This window comes from Fonsecaea nubica, assembly GCF_001646965.1.
Source record: "Fonsecaea nubica strain CBS 269.64 chromosome Unknown Scaff89, whole genome shotgun sequence".
Lineage (NCBI taxonomy): Eukaryota > Fungi > Ascomycota > Eurotiomycetes > Chaetothyriales > Herpotrichiellaceae > Fonsecaea > Fonsecaea nubica.
In genome coordinates, this window is record NW_019173762.1 from 101027 (window position 1) to 125460 (window position 24434).

At 53.1% G+C, this 24434-nt stretch overlaps 6 protein-coding genes across 6 annotated transcripts; 3 read left to right on the forward strand and 3 right to left on the reverse strand.

Moving 5' to 3' along the window:
- Positions 1-257: 257 nt before the first annotated feature.
- AYO20_09539 (hypothetical protein) lies at positions 258-3670 on the reverse strand (the record flags this gene model as incomplete). The annotated part of the gene is made up of 3 exons (XM_022647808.1): positions 258-2761; positions 2943-3432; positions 3479-3670. The coding sequence occupies 3 exons, from the start codon at positions 3668-3670 to the stop codon at positions 258-260; spliced, it is 3186 nt and encodes a 1061-aa protein (XP_022496245.1).
- A 1505-nt stretch (positions 3671-5175) lies between these two features.
- On the forward strand, positions 5176-7811 carry AYO20_09540 (hypothetical protein; the record flags this gene model as incomplete). Its single annotated transcript, XM_022647809.1, has 4 exons — positions 5176-7285; positions 7336-7403; positions 7455-7664; positions 7725-7811. The coding sequence occupies 4 exons, from the start codon at positions 5176-5178 to the stop codon at positions 7809-7811; spliced, it is 2475 nt and encodes an 824-aa protein (XP_022496246.1).
- A 955-nt stretch (positions 7812-8766) lies between these two features.
- AYO20_09541 (carbamoyl-phosphate synthase arginine-specific large chain) lies at positions 8767-12846 on the forward strand (the record flags this gene model as incomplete). Its single annotated transcript, XM_022647810.1, has 4 exons — positions 8767-9106; positions 9165-10900; positions 11317-12681; positions 12739-12846. The coding sequence occupies 4 exons, from the start codon at positions 8767-8769 to the stop codon at positions 12844-12846; spliced, it is 3549 nt and encodes a 1182-aa protein (XP_022496247.1).
- Positions 12847-13611: 765 nt separating this feature from the next.
- On the reverse strand, positions 13612-16113 carry AYO20_09542 (hypothetical protein; the record flags this gene model as incomplete). Its single annotated transcript, XM_022647811.1, has 1 exon — positions 13612-16113. The coding sequence occupies one exon, from the start codon at positions 16111-16113 to the stop codon at positions 13612-13614; it is 2502 nt and encodes an 833-aa protein (XP_022496248.1).
- A 335-nt stretch (positions 16114-16448) lies between these two features.
- On the forward strand, positions 16449-17741 carry AYO20_09543 (hypothetical protein; the record flags this gene model as incomplete). The annotated part of the gene is made up of 1 exon (XM_022647812.1): positions 16449-17741. The coding sequence occupies one exon, from the start codon at positions 16449-16451 to the stop codon at positions 17739-17741; it is 1293 nt and encodes a 430-aa protein (XP_022496249.1).
- Positions 17742-17847: 106 nt separating this feature from the next.
- Positions 17848-23745, reverse strand: AYO20_09544 (hypothetical protein; the record flags this gene model as incomplete). The annotated part of the gene is made up of 3 exons (XM_022647813.1): positions 17848-18207; positions 18535-18998; positions 19107-23745. The coding sequence occupies 3 exons, from the start codon at positions 23743-23745 to the stop codon at positions 17848-17850; spliced, it is 5463 nt and encodes a 1820-aa protein (XP_022496250.1).
- Between the last annotated feature and the right edge of the window lie 689 nt (positions 23746-24434).

A 24434-nucleotide genomic window follows, 5' to 3' on the forward strand; every position in this document is an offset into this window, starting at 1 on the left:
TTGTAAATCAAGGGCATCAAAACATTTCGGCATTGAAACAAACATGGAGGGGGTATCTCTTCGAAACAACAAAGAAAACAGCACACATGCCGACCCAGACGGAGCCATGCAATATGTTTCACTTGCTCCCAAACAATGCCCGAGCAAATAAATCGAAAAGAAAGTTGCAAGACCAGAAGAAATCCATCAGCTTTACCTCCAATTTACTTCCATTGGAATCGCGGGATCCCGATCCAGCTCCTTCGAGCAGGAAGCGATCATTCACCGGGGCGCTCTGCGCCGAAGGATCGCGGGGTGTATCTCATTGGTTGCTCGATCGGCTCATATGTGATCTCTCGAGTGTTGGTTCTTGCACTCCGTGGATGTGGCTCAAGAGTAGCCTGCTCGTGAGGGTGGCGGCCATCATACCCCCACGACGATCCCATATTCTGAGCAGGGCGGTAATCGTTATCGCCAAGTTCGTATTCTCTCAATGGACCATGCATACGATTGTCGTGTTCAAGTTGTCGTTCTGGAACGTATCGCCTGCTGTCCAAATAACGCGAGCCAGAACTATCCGTGGGGTTGTGATATCGTTCGGGAAAGTCGTCGGCTCGAGGTGCATACCTCTCCGCATTCTGTTCCCTTACTTCTACATATCGTCTTCCGTCATGACCGTAGAAATACTGAGGTTCGTAAGGAGGCACTGGATATGCGGGACCTCGTCCCCGCATATCCTCAAATTGGCGGTCGTAGCGGGCTTGGAGTGCTCGTCCGGGAAGCTCCCTGTATCTATCATCATAAGCCAGCTCCCGAGTAATCTCAGGGTCACGATCTGGTGGCACCAAAGGGCTATAGCGGAGCTGTGCTGGAGGGTCGTCAGTCCACACAGGCGGTCGTTCAAGCTCTCTTAGGGGTGGAGCAGGTCTTTGTCGAGTAGGAGGAGAGATATGGCCCCCAGTGCGGTTGCCCAAGCTCTCCCAGGTCTCACCCTGCTGAGGATACGCATCAATCGGATGCAGTCCCGGTATACTGTGTGGTTGCTCCAAGTCAGTCGGGCGCGTTATCGTGCCAACGCCTCTCGCACTATCCGTGCCCGCATCACCAACCAGAGGACTGAAGTTGTTGAGAAAATTCTCTACGGCTGCATGGGTTGCGGCTTGATGGGCTTCCTCTCTCGATGACTCGAGGTCGCTGGTTGGCGCTCTTGACTCCGAAGCCAATTCCCGCCGCAAAGAGATGTGGCTGGTAGTCTTGCTACCACCAGTCTCAGATGTTCCGTCGACTGAGGTCCCGCCATCTCTTTGTACAGACTCTCCGTACGAGAACCTCGAAGAGCTGTCTCCGTACGAATATATCATGGAGCCGTGGGAAATCGGCCCTGGTCGCTTCCAGGCTTCCCAGCCACGTCCGGTCTCGAAAAGATGAGGGTGTTCTTCACGTCGAGGTGCAGATTTGCCTGAATGACTCCTATCCATCTCGTCGCCAATTTTAGCACCAGCATGTGACCCTTGGTAGTATTGAATGATAGGAGCATTCGGGCGGGCAAATTTATAGGGCTGATAACGGGGCCCGTATTCATCTTCATTGGTGTATCCGGAGGTCTCAGATCTGGCAATCGAAGAGCCGGCGACGCTACCACGGAGATGTCCTTTTTCAAGCCTCGGAGGGGGACGCCCGGTATTGAGCGAGTCCGTTCTCAATACACCCGAAGAACTGTTCTGATCAACATGTTGCAATGGGTCGGCAAACCACTGTGATGATGAAATAGGCTGCGGAACATTGTATGGACCTCCAAGCCCTCCCTCAATCGATGATGGAGGGCCGCGAGGAGGCAAGCCCAGGCGAGCTTGCTGAGGTGGTTGTGTGCTAGCCATGCTGCCTGTAGCCTGGAGAGCCCAGGGAATGTTCGGATGTGGGTCGAAGGGGGGTTCCAGGGGCCATTCGGCTTTCCAGTACACGATGCTGTTGCCGCTGCTGAGAGAGCTCGTATGTTTCGCAGCAAAGTGCTGGATGACTGCTTCGAATGCGAAGAGCTTTTGTGTGGTGTCACACACGTGGCAGAGAAAAAGTTCTTTTCCGAATCTTTCCGCGTGAGGCTTCACAAATTCTTCATAGACCCATTTCATATCCTCAAGTTTCAATTTCCTGCAGGCAAGGGACGCCTCGTCTTGGGGAAAGGCGGTTCCTTTGAGCTGGAGCATTCGATCTTCTTGAGCAACCACCTCGTCGAAGCGCTGTCGCACATGACAAAGAACCTCTGCAGCGAACTTGCTTGCAGTTGCCTTGGTCACCGCACTACCATCTGACCATGTCAGATGTATAAAATCTTGCGCATATTTCTGTAATTTATCTCTTGGAGAGACCTTCAGTTCGATCCACATGTGGCTTGCATTTGCCTGTGCCACGCGCTGCTCTTCCTCCAGTTGCTGGCGCTTTTGGAGTTGTATCGTAGGATCGCTAAGTGAAATTTTGCTCTCTCGATGTTCAGCGTCTGCACGTTGTGCAAGAAGACGCGGTTTCAATATCTCCCAGGCCTTATCGTCGAGTGGGCGTGAGATCAAGATCGCCGCCTGAAACGCATCCATATGCACCAACGTTGACGGCATTATAGGAGGTTCAAGGGCAAGGCAGCGCCTCTCAATATCTTTGCGGCGTTCAGCCCTTGTCTTTGTTGCTTCTTTCAGACTACGTTCAGTCTTTTGGCGCGGAGGGCGCCCTGGCATTTGGCCAGATGGCAATGAAGGACCAAGGGGGCCGATGGCTGTGAGGGGCTGCTGCCCTGACGCAACAGGAAAGTGTGGAAGAGGCCATGATTGTGTTTGAGCGGCAGGGTGTCTAGAATCTGCACGGGATCACTATTAGTTCTGCTGCGGACGAGAGCATCCAGAAGCTACTACGACTGGAGAGAATGAGACAATCCCAAGTATCAAAAAATCAAATCAAATCAAATAATCGCTTACCTTCGAGGGTGCCGGGAGTGGAGAGCCCTGAAACCACGTTGCCAGAAGAGGGTGTTCCATCGGCAGAATGCACAGATGGTTGTTGCACGTTGTCGAATGTTTGCATAGGGTCTGCATGATTCGTAAGACTCATCAACGAAGTACCGACCCCGTTTCCGCTGGGGCTTTTGGCAATTGGCAACCTGGAATATCCACCTTGGAGTTCCCATTGCTCAAAGCGCGCAGCGTCGGTGTTACTTCGATGACCCAGAGTCTCGAGGCCTTTATACCATTCGGCGACCGCAGCAGCACCTAAAGCCTTTACATCATGGAACTCGGATTGAAGTGCTTCGAACTGAGGCCGGAAGTAGTATTTGACCAGTTCCAGATGAGGGGGTGGTGGCTTCTGCGGGATTACCGTGGATGGAATATAATTCAACTCTTGTGTCAGGATCGCGAAAGGCAAAGCGGGCCTTAGTGCCGAATAAGTAGAGACAATCAACTCTGCGTCCTACTGGAGATCAGACACTGCACTGGGTTCAGAGCAAGGATCTTACCTTTATCAACCTGGGTTGCAGACAACGGCCACAAGTCCTGACTCTAAATGGCCAGATAGGCCGAACACCATCTAATCCAGGCCCGGAATCCCAGAGTTCAGACACCGACAGGGGTTGATTGTGAGTCGTTTTCTTTCCACAGAATTGGCATGTACGGCCTCGAACAAGTCTCCACACTTCCAGCTCTGTCATTTTGTCCATCGGCTTTGGAAAACCTGGAAGGAACGATCTTCGTGATGCGGCCCAAACAAGGTCCTGACTGCGCATGGTCAAACGCATGGACAAGCTAGATGCAGACTTTTGTGGCAGTAGACATGCGGGATCAAGGAGAGAACGAAAGCAGCGGTTGACACTGATCAACCGTCCAAGAGAAATGGGATCAACAAAAGTGAAAATGTGCTGCAGAACTTCGCCAGGTAGGTCCACCAGCATTAAGGGCCGGCGGAAAGGGGCTCGCTTTGGGGGTGCAGGAGAGCTGAGACTTTGCGTGCTGATAGAGTGCTTTCGCCGTTTACTCCGCTCCGTGTCGACGCCAAAGGAAATGGCTGTTGTGGGACGCTCCATAGCCACGGGTCTGTAGTCCAACTCGTGGGCAGAACGGTCTGCAAGGTCGGGAGACCTGGGTCTCTTTCGCGAGCCTTTCCAAGGAGCGAAAGTTGATCCATCGTTGAATTCCATGTCACACAGCTATGGAGACCATTTGCAGAAAGTAAAATAGGAAATGCTCAACAGTCGAAACCTGTTTGAGAAACGAAAATATCAGCGCCAGGAGCTGGTAGCCAAGTGTGCTAGCCAGTCTGGGTCTGATGAAGAGAGAAAGAAAAACATTTCGAGCAGAGCAATTGCTTTGCTCGAACAACAGGCAGCAATGGTGGTGTGGTCGTAAGGAGCACGGCTTCACGGGACTCGTTTTGGCAGAACCTTTTCCTTGTCAATTCTGAAGTTGTCGGCACGACAAAGATCGACGAATCCTGGGTATTTGCTTGTGATAGTAACCGGAGCTGTTCGATCTCCAGACACGCTTTTCATCGACCAAAACCGTGGGCGTCCGTTGCGGGTATGGTTGGGAGGATATTCGGACTGGATCAGGAACACGCAAGGTCGAGCCGGTCAGTGGCGTTGCGTGGCAGCGCCAGTCGTCGCCGCGAAAGGGCTGCAGTGGTCAAGTCGGAATGTACAAGGCGATCCTAGATGCAGGTCAATGAGCATCAATGATCCCTTGTTGCTGCGTCTAACCTGGGCGCTGTAAACGATTGCGGTGGGGATGGAAAGAGGGCGCAGTTGCGAGGTGAGAAGGAAGGGAAAGTGCAGCCTGCGGTTCCCGGGGTGCCAGTGCTTGCAACGGTTGAGCTTGGTCACATGATGCTCTTCGGATTTAGGGGCTTGGCATATGCCATCATCAGAACTGCGAAGCTGAGGGACCCTGTTGCTTCCAGCACCTCGTACTCCAACTTCCAATGGCACTAAGCCACCAGGCAGAGTAAGCTGCCTTTTCATTCTTCATCGTTGCTGTCCACGCTTCTCACTACTGAATCCTATACCCTCCGCAAAATCTACTGCAAGTGTCTTTCTTTGATCTCCTGATTAGATCGCCCAGGCAGCACGCAGTTCCTCTCCAAAAAGACGAGGAGGCAGACGCCCAAGAGCAGCCTGGTCTATTTGGACCATATTGACTCTCCGACCTTTTCTGGGTAGCCATGGCTTCTCTCAACACCTCGACGAACGGCCCGTCTATCTCAAAGAGCTATCAGTCAATTGTCAATGCTCCTCCTCCAACCGGTGCCGCCGCAGCCTCCCCTACTTACGGACAATGGGCCGTCTTCTCAGTCTCGGCTCCGCTCGCGAATGCTTTTCAGCAGGACTCGGGCAATAAAGAGAGCGTTTTGAAGGTACAAAGCACGGGAGAAGGCGAGCTTGTTGATTTGATTGACGAATTCTCCGATGGCCGCATTCAATTTGCTTTCGTCAAGGTCAAGGACTCCAACACAGGTCTCCCTAAAAGTGCCCTTATCGCGTGGTGTGGTGAAGGTGTCCCTGAACGAACCAAAGGTTATTTTACTAGCCACCTGACTACGGTCGCCAAATTACTGCATGGTTACCACGTCCAAATCACGGCGAGATCAGATCGTGACCTCACTCCAGAGAGTATCATCCAGAAAGTCGCCGATGCCTCAGGCTCGAAATACTCTTCAAGCACCTCTGGTGCGGCAGCTCCCCCACCAGTTGCGGCAACAAAGCCGACCATTGCCTCAAAACCTGTCTTCACGCCTACCCAGAGTACCGGGGTTTCAGCTGGCTATAATCCTGTAGCGCGCAATCTGCCCAAGCGAGATGCCGCTTTGGATGAGGATGGTTGGGGTGCGGACGCTCCTCCGGTCACGAGAACGCAGCTGGAAAAAGTAGCGCCAGCCTATCAGCCTACAAAGGTCAACATGAGAGACCTGACTTCACAAAGGCCTGCTCCGTCGCCCTTCACTAGCAGTCAAGGGGACGATCGGCCTGAAGTGGTCAGAGGTGCATACCAGCCCATTGGGAAGGTTGACATTGCGGCGATCCGACGTCAGGCTAAAGAATCAGGCAACTTGAAAGACGACAGGCCGGAACCCGTGAAGGGTGCGTATGAGCCGATCGGCAAGGTTGACATCGCGGCCATTCGTGCCAAAGCGCAGAAACCTGAAGACTCAACCGGCTTTTCGCGGCCGCCTCCTGTGTCGAGCCTGTCGACTGGACCTTCGGAAGAATCAGAAATACCCACTCGTTCACTGGCAGAGAGATCAGCGGCCTTTTCGCAAGGGCCTGAACGTCTGACCTCTCTTCCAAAACCTAAAGTGGCCAACAAGTTTGGTGGTGGCTCAACTTTCACTGGGACCAAAGCACCCGTTCCCGGTGGTTTCGAGGCCAAACCTGTGGCACCAGCTGCTCCCGTGGGGACGGCGAGTAGAACATTCGCAGATCAAGGTGGGAAAACGCCAGCCCAGCTGTGGGCTGAGAAAAAGGCTCGTGAGAGAGGCATGAGCGGCTCTGGTGAACCCCCAGTGTCGCCTTCTGGTTATGGCGGACAGTCCCCGGTCGTCGCCCAGAAGAGCGGGGATAGCGGCTGGAAAAGTGGCTATACAGGCAAGACTTGGGCACCTGTGCAAACTACGCATACTGGCCGCAGTAGCCTTGGTCAACAAGTGACGGGCGAGGATATGAAACCAGTCGAGGAAGAAGAGGCTCCAACCTCTGCAATCGGGGGAATCAGCTCGATTCGAGATCGCTTTAGTGGAGCGCCTCCCATGGGAGCTCCAGCATCGTTTGACCGAACACCACCCCCTGCTCCGGAACCTGATACAAGCAGCAAACCCAACCGTGGCATTCCGATCCCAGGCTTTACCCCGTCGCAACCTAGGGAGGAAGAGGAAGAGTCTGCACCAGCGCTACCTCCACCGCCCGCTCAACCACGAAGTCCCACCCCCGACGAAGAGCCAGAGCTGCCTCGTGGCTCTCCTATTCGGATCGCCATGCCAGTCAGCGCCTCAGCGGCGGTTACTGACGCGCACGAGGAGCAACTGTCCCCTCCACCCGTGCTGCCAGCAACCTCCATGGCGCGGGCCATTCCTCCACCCGTGGCGAGAGAAGAAGATGATGAACCAGCACGAGGTCCCGACATGGGCAGAACAGCGGCAGTGGCTGCGGCAGCCACCACGCTAGGCGCCGAGGCTGTACAGTCTGCTCCAGCCCCCGATCCTGCAGCTGGGGGTGAACGCGCTCGGGCCGAGTATGACTACGAGGCAGCTGAAGATAATGAAGTATCACTGCGTGAAGGTATTATCCTTTTGTTTTCCGAGAGACAGAATCGTTGCTGACCATTCTAGGTGAACTGGTGACGGACATTCAACGCATCGACCCAGACTGGTGGTTTGTCAAGAATGAGGCAGGACAAGTAAGTCGGCTCTTCCAAGGAAGAGTACCAGTGATACTGATGAAGATTCAGACGGGCCTAGTACCAAGCAATTATCTCACACTCGTGGATGACGATGCTGGCGGTGCTCCTGCTGCTGCCCCTGCGGCAGAACCGATTCCTCCTGCACCGGCTCCAGCAGCTGCTGAGGCTAAAGGGGTGACAGCGACCGCGCTCTACGACTACGAGGCTGGGGAGGACAACGAATTGTCATTCCCCGAGAACGCAATCATCATGAACGTGGTAAGTGTCGGCTTGACAAGAGTGTCCACTTGAGCCCCTACTGACGACGGACCCCTTTAGTCGTTCCCTGACGAAGACTGGTGGCAAGGCGAGTACAACGGGCACACTGGACTTTTCCCTGCCAACTATACCAAACTAAACGACTGAATGCGAGGAATGCATGGGAAGATTTTGGCATTCTGAGAATAGACAATCCGTAGATCAAGCGGAACGAAAAAGTAGTTTTTTCTAGCCAGATCCGCAGTCTGTGTCTTACCACATGCAGCACAGATCAAATGACGCAAGGAAAAGAATTTTTAATAGCGGTACCATTGCGAGAAGATCGGGCATGGTTGGCAGATGAGCGAAAGAGGGGCGGAGGCACGAAGGCGAGTGAAGTGATGGTAGCACCAAGTGGCTGCAAAAAAGTTGGATTCCTTTGGTGGACAATGTGAAGGCGGTGACCAAGAAGAGTTTAGAAACATGCACCTTGTCTGCAGCCTTTCCCAATTCTGCCGCATCCAACGCCTCTTCTTTCCCCAGACTAAAATTTTCGTGGTGATCTAAGGTTGACCAGGGCGAAGGGAAAAAAAAAAACCGACTTGTTCACGCAACAGGGAGAAATTTTTCAAGGGCGTTGCGTAGATCGAATGGCTAGTGGAGGGTGAAAGATGGATCTTTGGCGCTTGATGAGACCTAATAGTTCAGTATTTTCTTGTAGTAAAGCAGATCTCACACATTCAATCACCTCAGTAGTCTGTGTTTTGTATAGTTCCAGAGAGGGAGATCGAAGAAGCAGACAAGCAGGAAGAGAGAAAAAACTGTTATCTCTTGATCCCACACTGACGTCTGAGGACCCAGATTGCTTTGGCTGCAGCTTATCGATTGGATCCCGCAATCTGAAAGTCTCGCGCGGCCAGCCGCACTTTTTTTTACTCCCCCCAGTCAGTGTTTGGGGCGTGTGAGTCGAGCTTCACTTTCTTGAACAATTCTGTTCACGGTGACTGCTTTAGACCTCTCAACCAAAACAACACTATCCTGAGCTGGTTTTGTGCAGCGATCGAGTGGAACACTCGTTCCTCCTCTCCTGCCAACAGCAATCCAGTCAACTGGCTCGACCGCAATGGCGGCGACCACGCGAGCTCTTCGCCAGGCCGGCAGCCTTTTGCTGCGCGACTACGCACCTGTCCCCCGACTCTCTGCACGGTCATTGTCTACTCGAATACCCTCTCTCGCTGTCCGACAACACCTGGTAAACCCAAAAACGCCCTCATGGCAGCAAGTCAAGAGATTCACAAGGTCCACAAAACGTCGTGCTCTGGTACAAGAGGCCCCTCGCCCCGAGGCCTACCTGGAAAGTGGTGCTATTGACTATGGGAAGAACCTGGTCGACGTCAAGAAGGTCATAGTCATCGGCAGCGGTGGTTTGAGTATAGGACAGGCAGGAGAGTTTGACTATTCTGGTACGTCGTCGCAAAGGGCAGACGGTTATGACTCAGTCCATTGCAAAATTCTTCCAAGCCAAGTGGCATGTGGTGGCAGCAGTCTTGGATCACACGCTCACAGCTGCAATAGGGTCACAAGCGTTGAAAGCTCTTAAAGAAGCCGGCGTCAAGTCCATCCTCATTAATCCTAACATTGCGACCATACAAACCGATCACAAGCTCGCCGACGAGGTCTACTACCTGCCAGTCACCCCCGAATACGTAACCTACGTCATTGAGAGGGAGAAGCCGGATGGCATTCTGCTCACGTTTGGAGGCCAGACCGGCCTCAATCTGGGTGTCAAAATGAATCAGATGGGTATATTTGACCGCTATGGCGTCAAGGTGCTGGGCACAAGCATCAAGACCCTCGAGACCAGCGAAGATCGGGACCTGTTTGCAAAAGCCCTCAACGAGATCAATATTCCCATTGCTGAGTCCATCGCTGTTGGCACCGTCGAGGAAGCTCTTGACGCCGCTGAAAAGGTTGGGTACCCGATCATCGTCCGCTCAGCCTACGCACTTGGTGGCCTGGGATCAGGTTTTGCCAACAACCCCGAGGAGCTCAGCAACCTGTCATCCCGATCTTTATCTCTGTCGCCCCAGATCTTGGTCGAGAAGTCCCTGAAAGGCTGGAAAGAAGTTGAGTACGAAGTGGTCCGCGATGCTGAGGACAATTGTATCACTGTCTGCAATATGGAGAACTTTGACCCCCTGGGCATTCATACCGGAGACAGCATTGTCGTCGCGCCTAGCCAGACCCTGAGTGATGAGGAGTATCACATGCTGCGGACAGCGGCGATCAAAATCGTCCGTCATTTGGGGGTGGTCGGTGAATGCAATGTCCAATACGCACTGCAACCCGACGGTCTCGACTACCGCGTTATTGAAGTCAATGCTCGTCTTTCCCGATCATCGGCGCTCGCATCCAAGGCAACCGGCTATCCTTTGGCGTATACAGCTGCAAAAATCGGTCTGGGCCACACCCTCCCCGAACTGCCCAACGCCGTAACCAAGACGACCACCGCCAACTTCGAGCCGAGCTTGGATTATATCGTCGTCAAGATCCCTCGTTGGGATCTGTCAAAGTTCCAACACGTGAAGCGTGACATTGGCAGTGCCATGAAATCCGTGGGAGAAGTCATGGCCATCGGTCGCACATTTGAAGAGTCCTTCCAGAAAGCCATTCGACAAGTCGATCCCCGGTATGTGGGATTCCAGGGTGACAAATTCGAGGATCTCGACGATGTTCTTCGCAACCCTACCGACCGAAGGTGGCTGGCTGTTGGGCAAGCCATGATCCACGAAAACTATTCAGTGGACAAGATTCATGACCTGACCAAAATTGATAAGTGGTTCCTCTACAAGCTGCAGAACCTCAAAGACACAATGACGGAGATCCAAGAGATTGGTTCTCTTAACGGCATCAAGCACGAGCTGCTGTTGAAGGCGAAGAAACAAGGCTTTTCTGATAAGCAAATCGCCATGTACGTCAAATCTACTGAAGGAGAAGTCCGAGCCCGTCGACAGAAATTCGGTATTCGACCATGGGTGAAGAAGATCGATACGCTTGCAGCCGAGTTTCCCGCCGATACCAATTACTTGTACACAACGTACAATGCATCATCTCACGACGTCACCTTTGAAGACAACGGGACCATCATTCTTGGATCTGGAGTCTACCGGATAGGGTCTTCGGTCGAATTCGATTGGTGCGCTGTTAATGCAACGCTGTCTCTGCGCAATATGGGTCAGAAGACTGTCATGATCAATGTAAGTGAGCTTTTTCCTTGACATGCCTGGACCAGACGCCAAACAGCAAGCCAATGGCGTCGAAAAGACTCTGAAAGAAAAGACTTTCTATTGTACCCGCTGTGATATCTTCTTTGGCACCAAACATTCATTGCAGGACCATGAAAAGACTGCCAAACACAAGCGAAAACTCAAGGAATCGAGTAACCCTTTCAGATGCTCTCCATGCAACCTTGGTTTCCACAACAAGGGTAACTTGACTCGGCATCAATTGTCTGACAGACATCATAAAGCTGTGGCTGCCGCTGCTGTTGTCATGTCTTCGCCGCCGCCGCCGCCGCCGCCGCGTCCTGGGCTCTTAGTCTTTTCTTTCCTTTCTTTTTTTTTCTTGTATTTCTTTTACAAAAGGCTTATACTAACTGTTTTCTCCGTCAAAGTACAACCCGGAGACATTTAGCACTGATTTCGACACTGCCGACAAGCTGTACTTTGAAGAGCTGTCGTATGAACGGGTGATGGATATCTACGAACTCGAGAATGCTTCGGGCGTGGTTGTTAGCGTGGGAGGTCAACTTCCGCAGAATATCGCGCTACGGCTGCAAGAGGAAGGCAAGGCGCACGTGCTTGGTACTAATCCCGTTGATATCGACAAGGCCGAAGATCGCCACAAGTTCTCGCAAATCCTCGACTCGATTGGGGTGGATCAACCCGCGTGGAAAGAGTTGACTTCGGTTGCAGATGCCGAGTCCTTCGCTGACTCTGTTGGTTATCCTGTCCTCGTCCGACCATCGTATGTTCTATCCGGTGCTGCCATGTCCGTCATCTATACGCACGAAGAGCTGAAGGACAAGTTGGAATCGGCCTCGGCGGTGTCTCCCGACCATCCCGTGGTGATTACTAAATTCATCGAGGGTGCTCAAGAAATAGACGTTGATGCTGTCGCATCAAAAGGAGAACTCATTCTGCACGCTGTGTCTGAACACGTCGAACCCGCAGGTGTTCACTCCGGAGACGCCACTCTAGTTCTGCCTCCGGCCAATCTTGACGAGAAGGTAATGGCTCGTGTCAAGGAGATTGCGCAAAAAGTCGCCAAGGCCTGGAACATTACCGGGCCATTCAACATGCAAATCATCAAGGCAGACGCAGCCGGCGAAGAACCTGCTCTCAAGGTCATTGAATGCAATCTTCGTGCTTCACGGTCGTTCCCTTTTGTTAGTAAAGTGCTTGGGACCAACTTTATTGACGTTGCGACCAAAGCATTGGTTGATCAGGATGTCCCCGAACCCCAAGATCTCATGGCCGAGAAGCGTGACTACCTGGCTACCAAAGTTCCACAATTCTCGTGGACTAGGCTGGCGGGTGCTGACCCCTTCCTGGGTGTTGAGATGAGCAGTACTGGTGAGATTGCGTGCTTTGGGAAGGACCTGATCGAGGCGTACTGGGCATCTCTCCAGTCAACCATGAACTTCCGTATGCCTGAGCCGGGCGAGGGAATCCTGCTTGGTGGATCCACTGAGCTGCCAGAGCTCCCCAAGATTGTTGAGTATCTTCGACCCCTTGGTTACAAGTTCTATACGGCAAACCACAATGTCAAGGAGCATTTGGAGAAGTCCGGCGCATCGATCGAGGTGATTGAGTTCCCGACCACGGACAAGAACGCGCTACGACAAGTGTTCCAGAAGTACGACATCAGGGGGGTTTTCAACCTGGCAAAGACTCGAGGCAAGACACTCGTCGACGAGGATTATGTGATGAGAAGGAACGCCGTGGACTTTGGCGTCCCTCTGTTCATGGAACCCAAGGTATGGACAACCCCGTCCTTGTCATTGTGTGATGATTGACTAATTCCAAACTTACAGACTGCATTGCTCTTCGCTCAATGCATGAATGCGAAACTTCCTCGACATGAAGGAATTCCCCCAGAGGTCAGGAGTTGGAGGGAATTTGCCGGTTCGAGGATGATGTAATAAAACGGAAAGTCGATTCATACACTACACAACGGGGAGGGAGAATTGGTTAGGTTTGACGTGGGCTGCCTGCAATTGGATCATGCAGACAGCAACTGTGACACAGAACCAAAAAAGGTCTACAACAGACGCAAAAGTTTTCTAGACTAGAGAGGTACAAGAAGAGGCATGGCGCCTGAGGAGGGATGGAAGCACCCGAGACACGGATTGTGGCTATCGAAAAGGGTCCTTTCCCAACAAGAGGGCCATCAAGAAGGAGAGCAAAGATTTCATTCATGCTCCGTCTATGTGTCGTGCTGGAGGAGGCAAATAAACAACCCGTGAGCTTCTGATTTAGATAAGAGATGAGAAGAGAGAAGAGAGGCATAGACGCTTTAGAGTGGGTGAGGTGAATCAATAGTTCCTGGTGCCTAGTGCCTAGTATGAGTGTTACTCTGCTCTCTACACCTCCACCGGTTCTCTGGAAAGAAATCTGTCTAGTCCTGTCCAACCCATCACTGGCTAAGAGGTGGGAGGTAGGTAGGTAGGTTTGGAGTGAGAGAGACACAAAGACAGAATATAGGTAGAGACGTTTACACTCCGATTGAAACAACCCATCGAGCCATGTAGGTGTTCAGCCTACAGTAGGTCCTAGGTACATATATTATATATACTAGATTACCTGATATTCCTTCGTCATAGTATAGGTATAGACCGAGGATAAATATATGTGTGCGTGAGTAAACGGGACGCGGGAGGTACTGTAGGTAGGTCACTTGTCACGGGCTACCCGTACAGATCAAAGGGGATGCTACTCAGCCAGGACATGTCGCCGCCCAGATCGAGGTTGAGGTTGAGATCGAAATCGTGATCAAAGTCGGTCATCACCGCGGCGGCGGCCGCGTCGTGGTGGTGCTGGTTGTGGGTTTCGAATATGCCAGTGTCGTTGACGCCGTGGGTACTCGTCAGCATGAACGGCATAGATTCTGGTGCTGGTGCTGGTGCTGTCGTTGTGGCTGTGGCTGTGATGGAGCTGTTTGAGAGCGTTGGTGCTGCGGTGTTGCGAGAGGCTGTTGCAAAGTGGCCATTGGCGTTGGCGCTGACACTAGCAGAGCGAGTGGTGGGACCTGTCGTCCTTGGACCACTATCATGATGTGTTTGGTCATTGTTGAAAGTCCAGCCCGAAGGTTCTCCGTTGATGATAATGTCGCCGTCTGCAGGTACGACACTTGACCGTTGCATATTCCCAGCCCCGTCAATGCCATCGTGCTGTTTTCGCGTCACACCGGTCACCCTGTCCTCATTCGATGCCTGGACCTCAGCTCCAGGAAGTGGCTCATGTCGTGGCGGGATCTGATCGAAAAGCAATGCTATGGCCGCGGCGCACCGTTTGGCGTGTTTGCCGAAACTGCCGTACCGTTGCAGTGCGGCTGTCGCAGTACGGGCGGCGCTCATAATCACCTCTTCCCCACCCACACCGGCTTCGACGGCCAGGTTGAGTCGAGCCGCGACAAGCACAGTCGCTGCAGTGTACAGGTAGAAGATGCTGTACCACCAAGCGGGCAGTAAGTCGTCGAGGAGCTCCAGGCGGCATTCTGCGTGGACTCTGCCGAACAAGTCGACAGTATCCAACGCACTCTTCACGCACATGATTGAGCACTGCAGTGCGAGCTTGCGCGCGAGGCCATCTTCACTAGTGGAGAACTCTTGGTCGTTGTGGCTTGCCGTGCAGAAGCGAGACAGGACTGGCCGGAAGAGTAGCGTCCGAATATGGCAGTCTCGGAGGTAAAGCACCTTTGCCTGGCGGCCGTGGATCATGTTCGTGCACCCGAACGACGAGTCCAGGGGGTATTGCAGGTGGAGGGGCAGACGTCTCCTCCAGATCCAGTATTTGCTGTCCATCTCCAGCACGGTCCCAGCTGCTTTTGCGCCCGTGCTGCCGCCAAAATATGGAGAATAGCTGTCTTCGGGACCAGGCGCGTTTACTGATATTGGGCTGTAAAGTGCCGCAAGCGTCTCGCTCATGTTTTCATATAGCTGAAGAGATTCGATGAAGAAATGGAGGTCAGGAGCCGACGGTTCGAAAACGCAAAGGTCTCTGTGGCAGGAGCATTCCTTGGAGCCGGGATGAGGATGAGGCCTAGGAACTGAAGCCGCAGCTTGGGGAGTGATGATTCCGGGACGACCGAGGGTCATGGACAGCGTTCGGTCCATCAGAACGCAGCCGTGCCAGACTTTACGGAGGAAGTCATTTGGCATGCCATCGGAAGTCAGGGCACTGGTGGAGGGCAGGTCGAGCCCAAGGCTTTGAGCGATCCTGATGGCCAAGCTGGTAAACAGCCAGCACTGCTGGGGCTCGCTGGTACTCTGGAGGTACTGTGCGAGCAGAAGAAAGCACTGAACCGTGTGCACCGAGCGAAACTGCAAGAACTCGAGGTCGAAATGTGCCACAGCGCGTTTGTAAAAGACCTCACCGGAAGTGATACGATCTTGGGGGCGGATGGATGAGTCCAAAATGCAGGCAATCGCAAAGATGGCGTTGAGAAGACATATGAAGCAGACCTCGTCGTCCATTGAAGGATTCCCAGTCCAGAGAGTCTGGTATTTGTCCATGAAATCATCCTTGTCAACGAAAGGATACAGGGCGTCGACAATCCTCCAATATACCTCCAACAGGTGGTCTGCTTGGTGTCTGGGAGGAAGGACATAGTCAGGCGTTTTGAACCGTCTTCTTCGGGGTGAAGCCGTCGCTACCGGTGAGACGGTTGATGACACTTGCGAAGCGGAATTTGGGGTGGGTTGTTGATCTAGAGCGGCTTTGATACGATTCATGAAGCTCGCAGCGCTCGAATCTTCAACCACGCCACCTTCACCAGGTTTACCATCTCCCAATAGTCCCATCATCGCATTGGCGTCGCTATCGTGGTTCCCATCCGACGTTACTGGAGGCGTAGACGCTCGGGCGATGCTTCTAGTTTGGTTCGATTGTCGACCAGACCTTTCCAGTTCGTCGATCCGGGACCGCAGGCGCATAATCTCGAGTTTCGAGGCTCCGATACTGCGCGTTTTTCTCAATCCCCAGTCACAATGAGCTGCTGCGCCATGTCTCCGCTCGCAAGGCCGACACAGTGGCTTCCGCCCGTCGCATTTGATCTTTTTCTCCCTGCATTGATCGCACGCCGCAGCAACCTTCTGTCTCTTTGCAGGCCTCTCGTTGCCATGCGTGGTTTCCGATTCGTAATCCCGGATCGGGGAAATTGATGCAGGCCCTGCGCTGTCCGCGGCCATGTTTACTGCCTAGTCTCGGTCCAGTTCTCGTCGGCAATTTTGATTCATGTGCTGGTATATCTTCATCCTGCTTTTCCACCGAACGAGCACATTGGACTAAGAAGTTATAGAGGGAGAGGCGGGGATGTGAGGCTGAGCGGATCAATCGGGAATCCGGAGAATGGATTATCCGAACTAGCGAGACAAGGCTGAACTTGAGGGGGTCAATGCTCGGTAGTACCTTGCAGGTCACTTTAAAAGCGGCACGTGAGTTCGCGATTTCCAATGATGACCCCAAGAACCCAGAAAATTGTCCGCGACACACAAGCTTCGTCCGCCTCTTATTTGGGCAAGCCATGACTGCTCGGGTCGACTCGACAGGCACTCGTCAGAGGGTCAAGCACGGCGAGAACCATCATGATGTGGACAAGAAGCATGTCCAGAATGGAGCAGCGACTTCTCCCGCAGCAAAACCCGCGTCCTCACCAACCAACACCGCATCGACATCAACCTCAGTAAGCGCACTGCCGTCGATCCTCCAAATCTGGGCTCCGACCCTCATGCTCATATTCGGCGGCTGCTGCTCCAATGTCTACACCCTCGAATCCATCATCCATGCCTCGCCCTCATCCGGTTCTCTGATCACAGCGTTCCAATTCCTCCTCGTTGCCCTATTCACCCTACCGCGACACTTCTCCCCCCGCCGGGGCTTGCGGAACCTCTACCTCAAAGAACGAAACATCCCGATCCGCAAATGGCTGATCTACACGGCCTACTTCCTGACCATCAACATTCTGAATAACAGGGCGTTTAAATATCGCATCAGTATTCCCTTACACATCATACTGAGGAGTGCGGGCCCCGTCACCACCATGCTTGCGGGCAGGATTTGGAAGGGACGCCGGTACTCCACGCAGAAGGTGGTCGCGGTCATGCTACTTTTCGGCGGGGTGGTGTTGGCTGCGTTTTCAGATACGTGGTCCAAGCAGGTTGACATCGGGGCGGCGGTCGAAGAGTTGGACGATTACCGTTCGACGGCGGAGGCGGCGTCTATGTCCTCCAAACTGCCGGCGTTTTCGTCTCAAGCCCCTGGCTTCGTGCTTCTCGCCTCTGCACTCGTCCTCTCAGCGTGTATGGGGCTCTTCGCCGACGACATGTATGCTACGCACGGTCGATCGGGGGACATCACTGCCGAGACGCTCTTCTACAGCCACACCATCTCGTTGCCATACTTTGTGAGTCAAGTCCGGCCGCTCTTTTTCGAATTCGTGAATCTCCTGGCCGTCCCAGGCCACGACATCGGCGGTGATGAGTCAAAGATGGACATAGCTTCATCTTCCTGGCTTGATAACCCAACCTCCGCCCTCCCCCGCCCACTCCTGTTACTCTTGCTCAACGCCGCGACGCAACTCCTCTGCATTATAGGCGTGAACCGGCTCTCGGCGCAGTCGTCCTCCCTCACGGTCTCGATCGTCCTCAACATCAGGAAACTCGTCAGCCTTGTCCTGAGCATCTGGCTGTTTGGCAACAAACTCCCCACGGGCGTGGTGATGGGCGCGACGATCGTGTTTGTGGGCGGAGCACTGTACGCTTTGCCTGCGCCTGGGCCGAAGGGGGAGGAGACCAAGTCGAAGACGAAGACGCGATGAATGAATGACCTTGGTCAGGGGGACGTGTACGAATATGGAGCTTGGACCGGGTAGACGGCGTCACTTGCGACTGTTACTTGCTTGACATGTTTTGGGGCCCTGATGCTCAAAGAGCCGGAACGAACCAAAAGGCATATATAGACCGTGTAAAAAGCCATAGATTTCTCCAACCAAGACTTTCCGGTGCCTTTCCAGAACCTTGTTGAGGCCGTCCCCAATGAGCTCCCTCCTCTTCCTCCTCCTCTTCCTCCTCCTCTTCCTCTTCCTCTTCCTCTTCCTCTTCCTCTTCCTCTTCCTCTTCCTCTTCCTCTTCCTCTTCCTCTTCCTCTTCCTCTTCCTCTTCCTCTTCCTCTTCTACTTCTACTTCTACTTCTACTTCTACTTCTACTCCCAGTACTGGATCCTCCGGTCCTAAGACCCTAATGGTGACGGTGATGATGATGGTGATGGTGCTGGTGCTTACACGCTTTACGAGCCAGATAAATCAGAGGGACAGGGAAAGGGAGAGCGCACATAAAAAGCCTTGATGGCTACTGTTTGGCGCCCAACATTGATTACGCTCTTCATCTCTTCTTCTCTTCTGTTCTTTTGATTCTTCGCATGTACATACATCCATCACAAACAGGCACACACGTCTTTGATGCAAAACGAGCTGTCCAATTTTTTCTCCGAACGTGGGAGAGTGAGCCTTTTTGTTGTGTCTCTTCAAGCCCGGTGTTGATCTTCTTATATCTTTCCAACATATACCACCTTTTTGGGCCCGTCGTCCTTATGATTCCCCCAAAGATCAGACCTGTGCCTTCCGGCCCCAACTGCCGTCCCCAAACTGCTGTCCAGCACCGACCATGTCCTCCATAACCTCATTGAAAGCCTCTGCCACACTCTCTTTGACCTTATTTCGGTCCCACTCACTTCTTGTCTTCCAGATCGTATCCATCAATACGCTGTTCACTTGCTCCAGTTGTTCGACGGACAGACCGCTAGTCTGATCCGCGATTTCAGTATGGAGATTTTCAAGCGCATGCTCCTCGACTTGGATCAAATTAGGGCGAGAAGTCGGTGATGGTGGCGATGTCGGACGTGGAGATGAAGAGGGATTCAGCAGGTCATCGATGCGGCTGGCGTTGGAATGTCGCTGTGACGGCGCCTCAATAGGGGGAGGCATGATCATGGAAGGCTGCGAGTTGGACTCTTGATTCGCCCCTTGCGGTGAAGAAGGACGGACACCCACAGCAGCTTGCGATTGTGAGTTTTGCCCTAATACCACGTTCAACGTTAGATTCACGTATATTAGAGAGGATCGCGGGCAATGGAACAGTTCACAGAGAGGAGGGTTTCTATCTAGTGAGGGTCGTGTGTACATACCTTGCGTGGATGGAATCTGACTGCCTCCAGCAGATCGTCTCTCGTCAAATGGATAGAGATCAGGGCCTGAATCCTGGTGAATCTCTTGCTGCGTATTATTGGAGGACGGCTTCTTCTCGTTGGGCGATTGAGTTGTGCTAGCATCGTTCTGGAACTCCCCTGGCTGGCTTCCCTGAGGCATAGGAGTGAAGGGTCCAGTCTGGGAGGGCGGCGCCGACAGTCCTGATTCCTTCATAAGCTGTTGGGAGGGTGCGGTGTATGCACTCCACGGTCTTGTTTGGGCAGAGGCACGCGCACCGTAGGAGCTAGTCGTGTTCGTCTGCTGCGTGTCGTTGCTCTTGTTGTGAGACGATGGATGCGAGTCTCCACCTCCCATAAAAGTGTCGCCTTCCACGTCGATTTCGTGGCCATTTGCGTGAGACCCATTTGTCAAATGTCCTGAGTGGTTTTGACTAGGATGTATGCCGTTCGTAACAATGGATTCGGTTGACTTGGCTTGAGTGGATGTCGCAGCGAGCCGCTGAGCAAAGTCATTGCGGCGATGCATGGGCTCGCCTAGCAGAATGGGGCCTGTGTCATTTGTGGTCGTTGTTCCCGAACCCTGAGCAATATTGGTCACATTGGGAGGCGGAGGCATTTTGCCTTGCTCCGCTTTCTCTAGGGCCTCTCGTTCCCGTTCCAATTCTCGTTGGTAAACACGTTCACATTCCGCGGCCAGCGCAGGTTCGTTGACTTCCATGGATCCAATGTCGACCTCGACGTTCGCCAACAGCTCATTGGCCTTGAGCAGTCGATCTTCATCACCAATGGCCTTTGCATCTTTAGCCAAGCGTTTGATATCTGCCAGAAAATCTTTCGGTCGCTTGTAGTACCCATTGCTCAGGCGTTTCTCGATCGTCACAGAGTCCAGGTTGTAATAGAAGTTTCCATTAGACTGATCTATCAGACCGGGAACACCATGGGCGTCCTTCCCAATCTCGAAAGGCCGATAGGATGCTCTGGCCAGAATTTCAGTGTGCAGATCCGACGTCACAGTACCTGGATCAGCTTCGTCGTAGAGGTAGCGAATGTGGCTTTCATCGATCACGCCGGTCCGGAATTTCTTGTATTTGGTCCTGATTTGATCCATGATGGGCTGTAATCGGATCTTGAGCATGTTCAGAGTTTGACGGTCACGCCTCTTTTGTGCCTTGAGCTCCTCCTTGGTTGGCGGAGGTTTCGGCTTCTCTGGCTCAGGCGGTGCCACGGCAAGCTTTTCCAGTTCGCGCTTCTTTCGGTGCTTTGGATCGGGGAAATCATCTGGAGCCGTGCTAATGTAATCCTTAATGCTGCGGAAGAATTGAGACCTTTCTTCAAGATTAGGCTCTCTCAGCTGGAACTGGTTCTTCTTCGAGTAGCCAAAGAACTCGCGGCGCATGTTATCATCCATGTCATCATAGTCGCCCTCGGCAAATCCAAGTAAGAGAACAGGATCAGTGGGTTTGATGGATCTCAAAAGACCCACGAAAGTAGATATCACGGCCTGGCCCACGGTGTTGTACCATTCCTGCACATTGGGAATGTAAATGACGCTCGGTTTATGCATTTTGATTTCTGAGAACAGCCTGATGACCGTGGCCTCGGGTGAACTCGCAGTATCGCTGAACAATGTCGGAATATCGAAGGCCTGGACGTGGAGGCCTTCAAAGTGATTGAGCAGTGCAGAAGCGACATACTGCTGCCCCATGCCCAGCTTGCCATGGATCAGCAATCTAGGGCGAAAGACTCTGGTGGTCTCGAAAGTCTGTTGCATTTTCTCCCGACCGAAACTGTGACCGTCGGCAGTGTCTTCGAATTGAGCCTCTTCCAAAGCTGTGAGTCTCTTCCGTTGTGGCAGTATCTCCCCCAGAAGCTGGCTGATCTGGTCCAACTGAGACTGAAGCAGAGGCGCCACACTGGGCGGCAGTGGAGCAGCGCCAGACGACGCCGATCGCTCTGAGGAGGGTGTCATCTTTTTGAGGGAAATCATGAAGTCCTTGGGCGTGACCTCAATCTTTCTTGGATCAATGGCGAGTTTCTCGTTCGAGTTGTAAATCTGAGGGTAATGGCGCTGCACTGCATTGAGCGCGGCTTCTGTGCACAGAGCACGCAAATCAGCGCCACCATAACCCTTTGTCAGTTCTGCCAACTCATCCTTGATAGCTTCGGGTAGAGGGGGATCCCAGCCCTTTGTATGAATACCAATGATGGACTTCCTAGCTGCAGTGCCTGGCAAAGGGAAGTAAAACTCCCGGTCAAATCTACCAGGTCTTCGTAGAGCCGGATCGATGGAATCAGGCCGATTGGTGGCACCGATAACAATAACCTGGCCGCGGCCATCCATACCATCCATCAGCGCCAGCAGCGTTGAAACGATCGAAGCATGTATCTGTTCCTGTTTGCTTGACCGTACAGGAGCAAGACCATCAATCTCATCAAAGAATATGATGCTAGGTTGATTCTTTCGGGCTTCTTCGAAGAGTAGACGCAACTGTCTTTCAGCCTCGCCAACCCATTTGCTTAGGGCATCGGCACCTTTGCGCATATAGAAGGTGACTTTCTTGCCTTGAGAGCTGACACTGGTAGCCAATGCTCGCGCGAGAAGAGTCTTGCCAGTTCCAGGCGGACCATGAAACAAAACCCCACGAGGAGGAGTGATTTTGAACCGCATGAAAATCTCTGGGTAAAGCAAAGGTAAAGCAACCATCTCCTTCAACTGATCGATATGCCCTTGGAGACCCCCTACATTGTCGAAGGTCACATTTTGGTCGACTCCAAGCGGGTCGGCATCTGCGAGGGTCTGCTTGTCCTTGATCTTGCCGAGATTGGCCGGAGTGCCAGCTGTAGCCTGAGCTGCATCTGCGTTGAGAGTTTGTGGGAAGAGGTTGAAGCCACCAGCAGTGGTTGGAGTCATTCCTACTGTACCACCCAATTGCCTTGGTTGTTTCATTGTTTCGTCGTCGCTGCTGTCGGAGTCAACACCCCCTTGAGCCCTTTGCGGGCCTCCGCCCAGCACAGGTGGCAGGCCACCGCCACCGCCGAAGGGGCCGTAGGTGTTGAAAAGAGTTCGACTCCAGCCACCACCGCCGGTCTTTCGAGCTCGTGCTGAGGGAGACGGAGCGGCCACTTCTTCCTCCTCCTCGAGTGGGGCGAGATTCCTGAGAAGATCATAGTTGGGCTTTTTACCGCCTCGCCTTCCACGAGGCTCGTAGATGATTTCTTCTTCCCTCGGCCGCCTTGACTTCCTGCCGTCACGCTTCAGCTCTGCGACCTCTGCTGCTAGATCGTCGTCGCTTTCTTCAGACCGTTGGCGAGAAGCGGCTTGACTACGGAGGCGTCTCGACCTTCGACCTTGATTCTCGCTTTCATAGTCGTCATCGTCGCCGTTCTTTTTGCGAGGAGATGCGTTGGACTCGCTGGAGCTCGACATGTCATCTTGGTTGGCGGTCTCATCTTCAGGATGAAAATCACTGCTCTCGTCCGGCGCTTTTCGTCGACGACTACCCGAAGCCCCCGAGTTGGCTTCGCCTGCAAGAGTCCGTCCACGTAGTCGCTTGGGCGACTTGTGTGGTTCAAACTCAGGCGAGTCTACTTTTCTCTTGGAAGAGCCACGGGTCAACCTACCCCGTGCTGGTCTCACTTCATCCTCTTCCTCATCTTCCTCCTCCTCCTGCTCCTCCTCTATGTCCTCTTTCTCAACTTCGACTGCGGCCTCTTCCTGTGTGGCAGCGGGTTCAGGGTTGAAGTCGCCGTCACTCTCAACACCTTCAAATTCCGCAATGTTGATAATGTCCGAAGTAATGTTCGGTAGCTCTTCTGCGGCATGTTCTTCCATGGTTTGAGGGTCACTTTCCAAGAGCTCATGTTGAGACGCCTGTATTTCAAGTACTTCTTCGACTTCCTCTTCCTTGGGTTGTGATTGCGACTCTTCGTCAATGGTGCTTTTCGAAGGGTATTTGAGGCCCTTTCCGCCCTTCATTGCTCTTGGAGGGATACCTTCAGGATCCCGTGATCCTTCGCGCACAATCTCTACGTGGTTTCCCGAATCGGTCAGTTTCACCAGAGACTCCTCAGGGTCATGAGAGAGGCGACTGCTTCTCCGTGTGACTGTAGGATGAGGTGCAGATGAGGTGGCGGGTTGGTTGATACCGTAACTTCCGCTCCTAGTTCGCAGGCTTCTCGCCGAACGAGCAGGGGTGGTCTTGAGAGTGATGATCAACTTTTTTCGCGGAGATGTTGTGGCTTGGCGACGTGGACGGTCTTCTCCTGAGGAATTGGCAAGTTCATCTTCCTCGTCCTCGGAACTTTCTTCATATTTGTTTGCAGCTTTTTTGGCTGCCCTGCGAACAGGTCGGCCTATCGCATTTGTCTCTATATCGTCATCTTCGTCCTCGTCAGAAAACGAATCTTCGTCCGACACGACTTCGTCCGAGTCACTGTCGACATCTGAGCCCGCATATCCTCTCTTGCGCTTCTTGCGAGCAGGAGCTCCTCGCCGCCGAGGCTTCGCAGAGCGAGATTTGGAGGGGCCGGCTGCTCGGTCATCATAATCCTCATCATCCGAATCTTCATAGTTGACGACTTCTTCGAGCGTCCGCTTGCTTCCGCGTCCTGCAGGCATAGTGGTGGTTCGCTTTGGGGGGTACTTTGACGGGAGGGGTGTCGGGGTGGGTGGTAGGGTATCTCAACAAGTTATGTTGCGGCGCTGGCTGTAGCACAACAGCATCCCACCTAGCCGACTCGAAGAATTTGTGTCTGGTCAAGAGCCACGCGGGAAGGGATCAAAGATGTCTGATTTGTTGGATGGTGAATGACTTTGTATGGAGGGATCGCAGCGCGTCAGTCAGTAAGCGGATCGATGGCGCGATCCAGGGGAGGAATCGAACGGGAGACAGGGCGAGGGATATCAAAGAGACTTCAGTGTCATTTCTGCGACGGCAGAGGATGCACGATCGCCTCCAAGCACTCTGAGCGATGATATTTTGATGGTTTGGTGGGAGATCCAAACCTCTGGCTTTTTGGGGGGTTTCGCAGTTCCCAGAGGCGCAAGGCGTGTTTTGGGGCTAGCGCAGGCAAAGCTGAGAGCCACTCACCGCGCCAAGTCCAGCCAAGACCTCCACTTTTGTAGGGCTACAGCCAATCACAGTCACTGACGCTGATAAACCCAACAGGCAAGAGATCTCGTCGCGAGCAGCACTTGAGAAGCATCAAATATCAACATGTCTCGATCATCGACTTTTGGTGTCCTAGAAGCCTCAAAACTGTGCGGACCTGGTACCGGAGAGGCATGCGACACCATCGCTGGGCTTT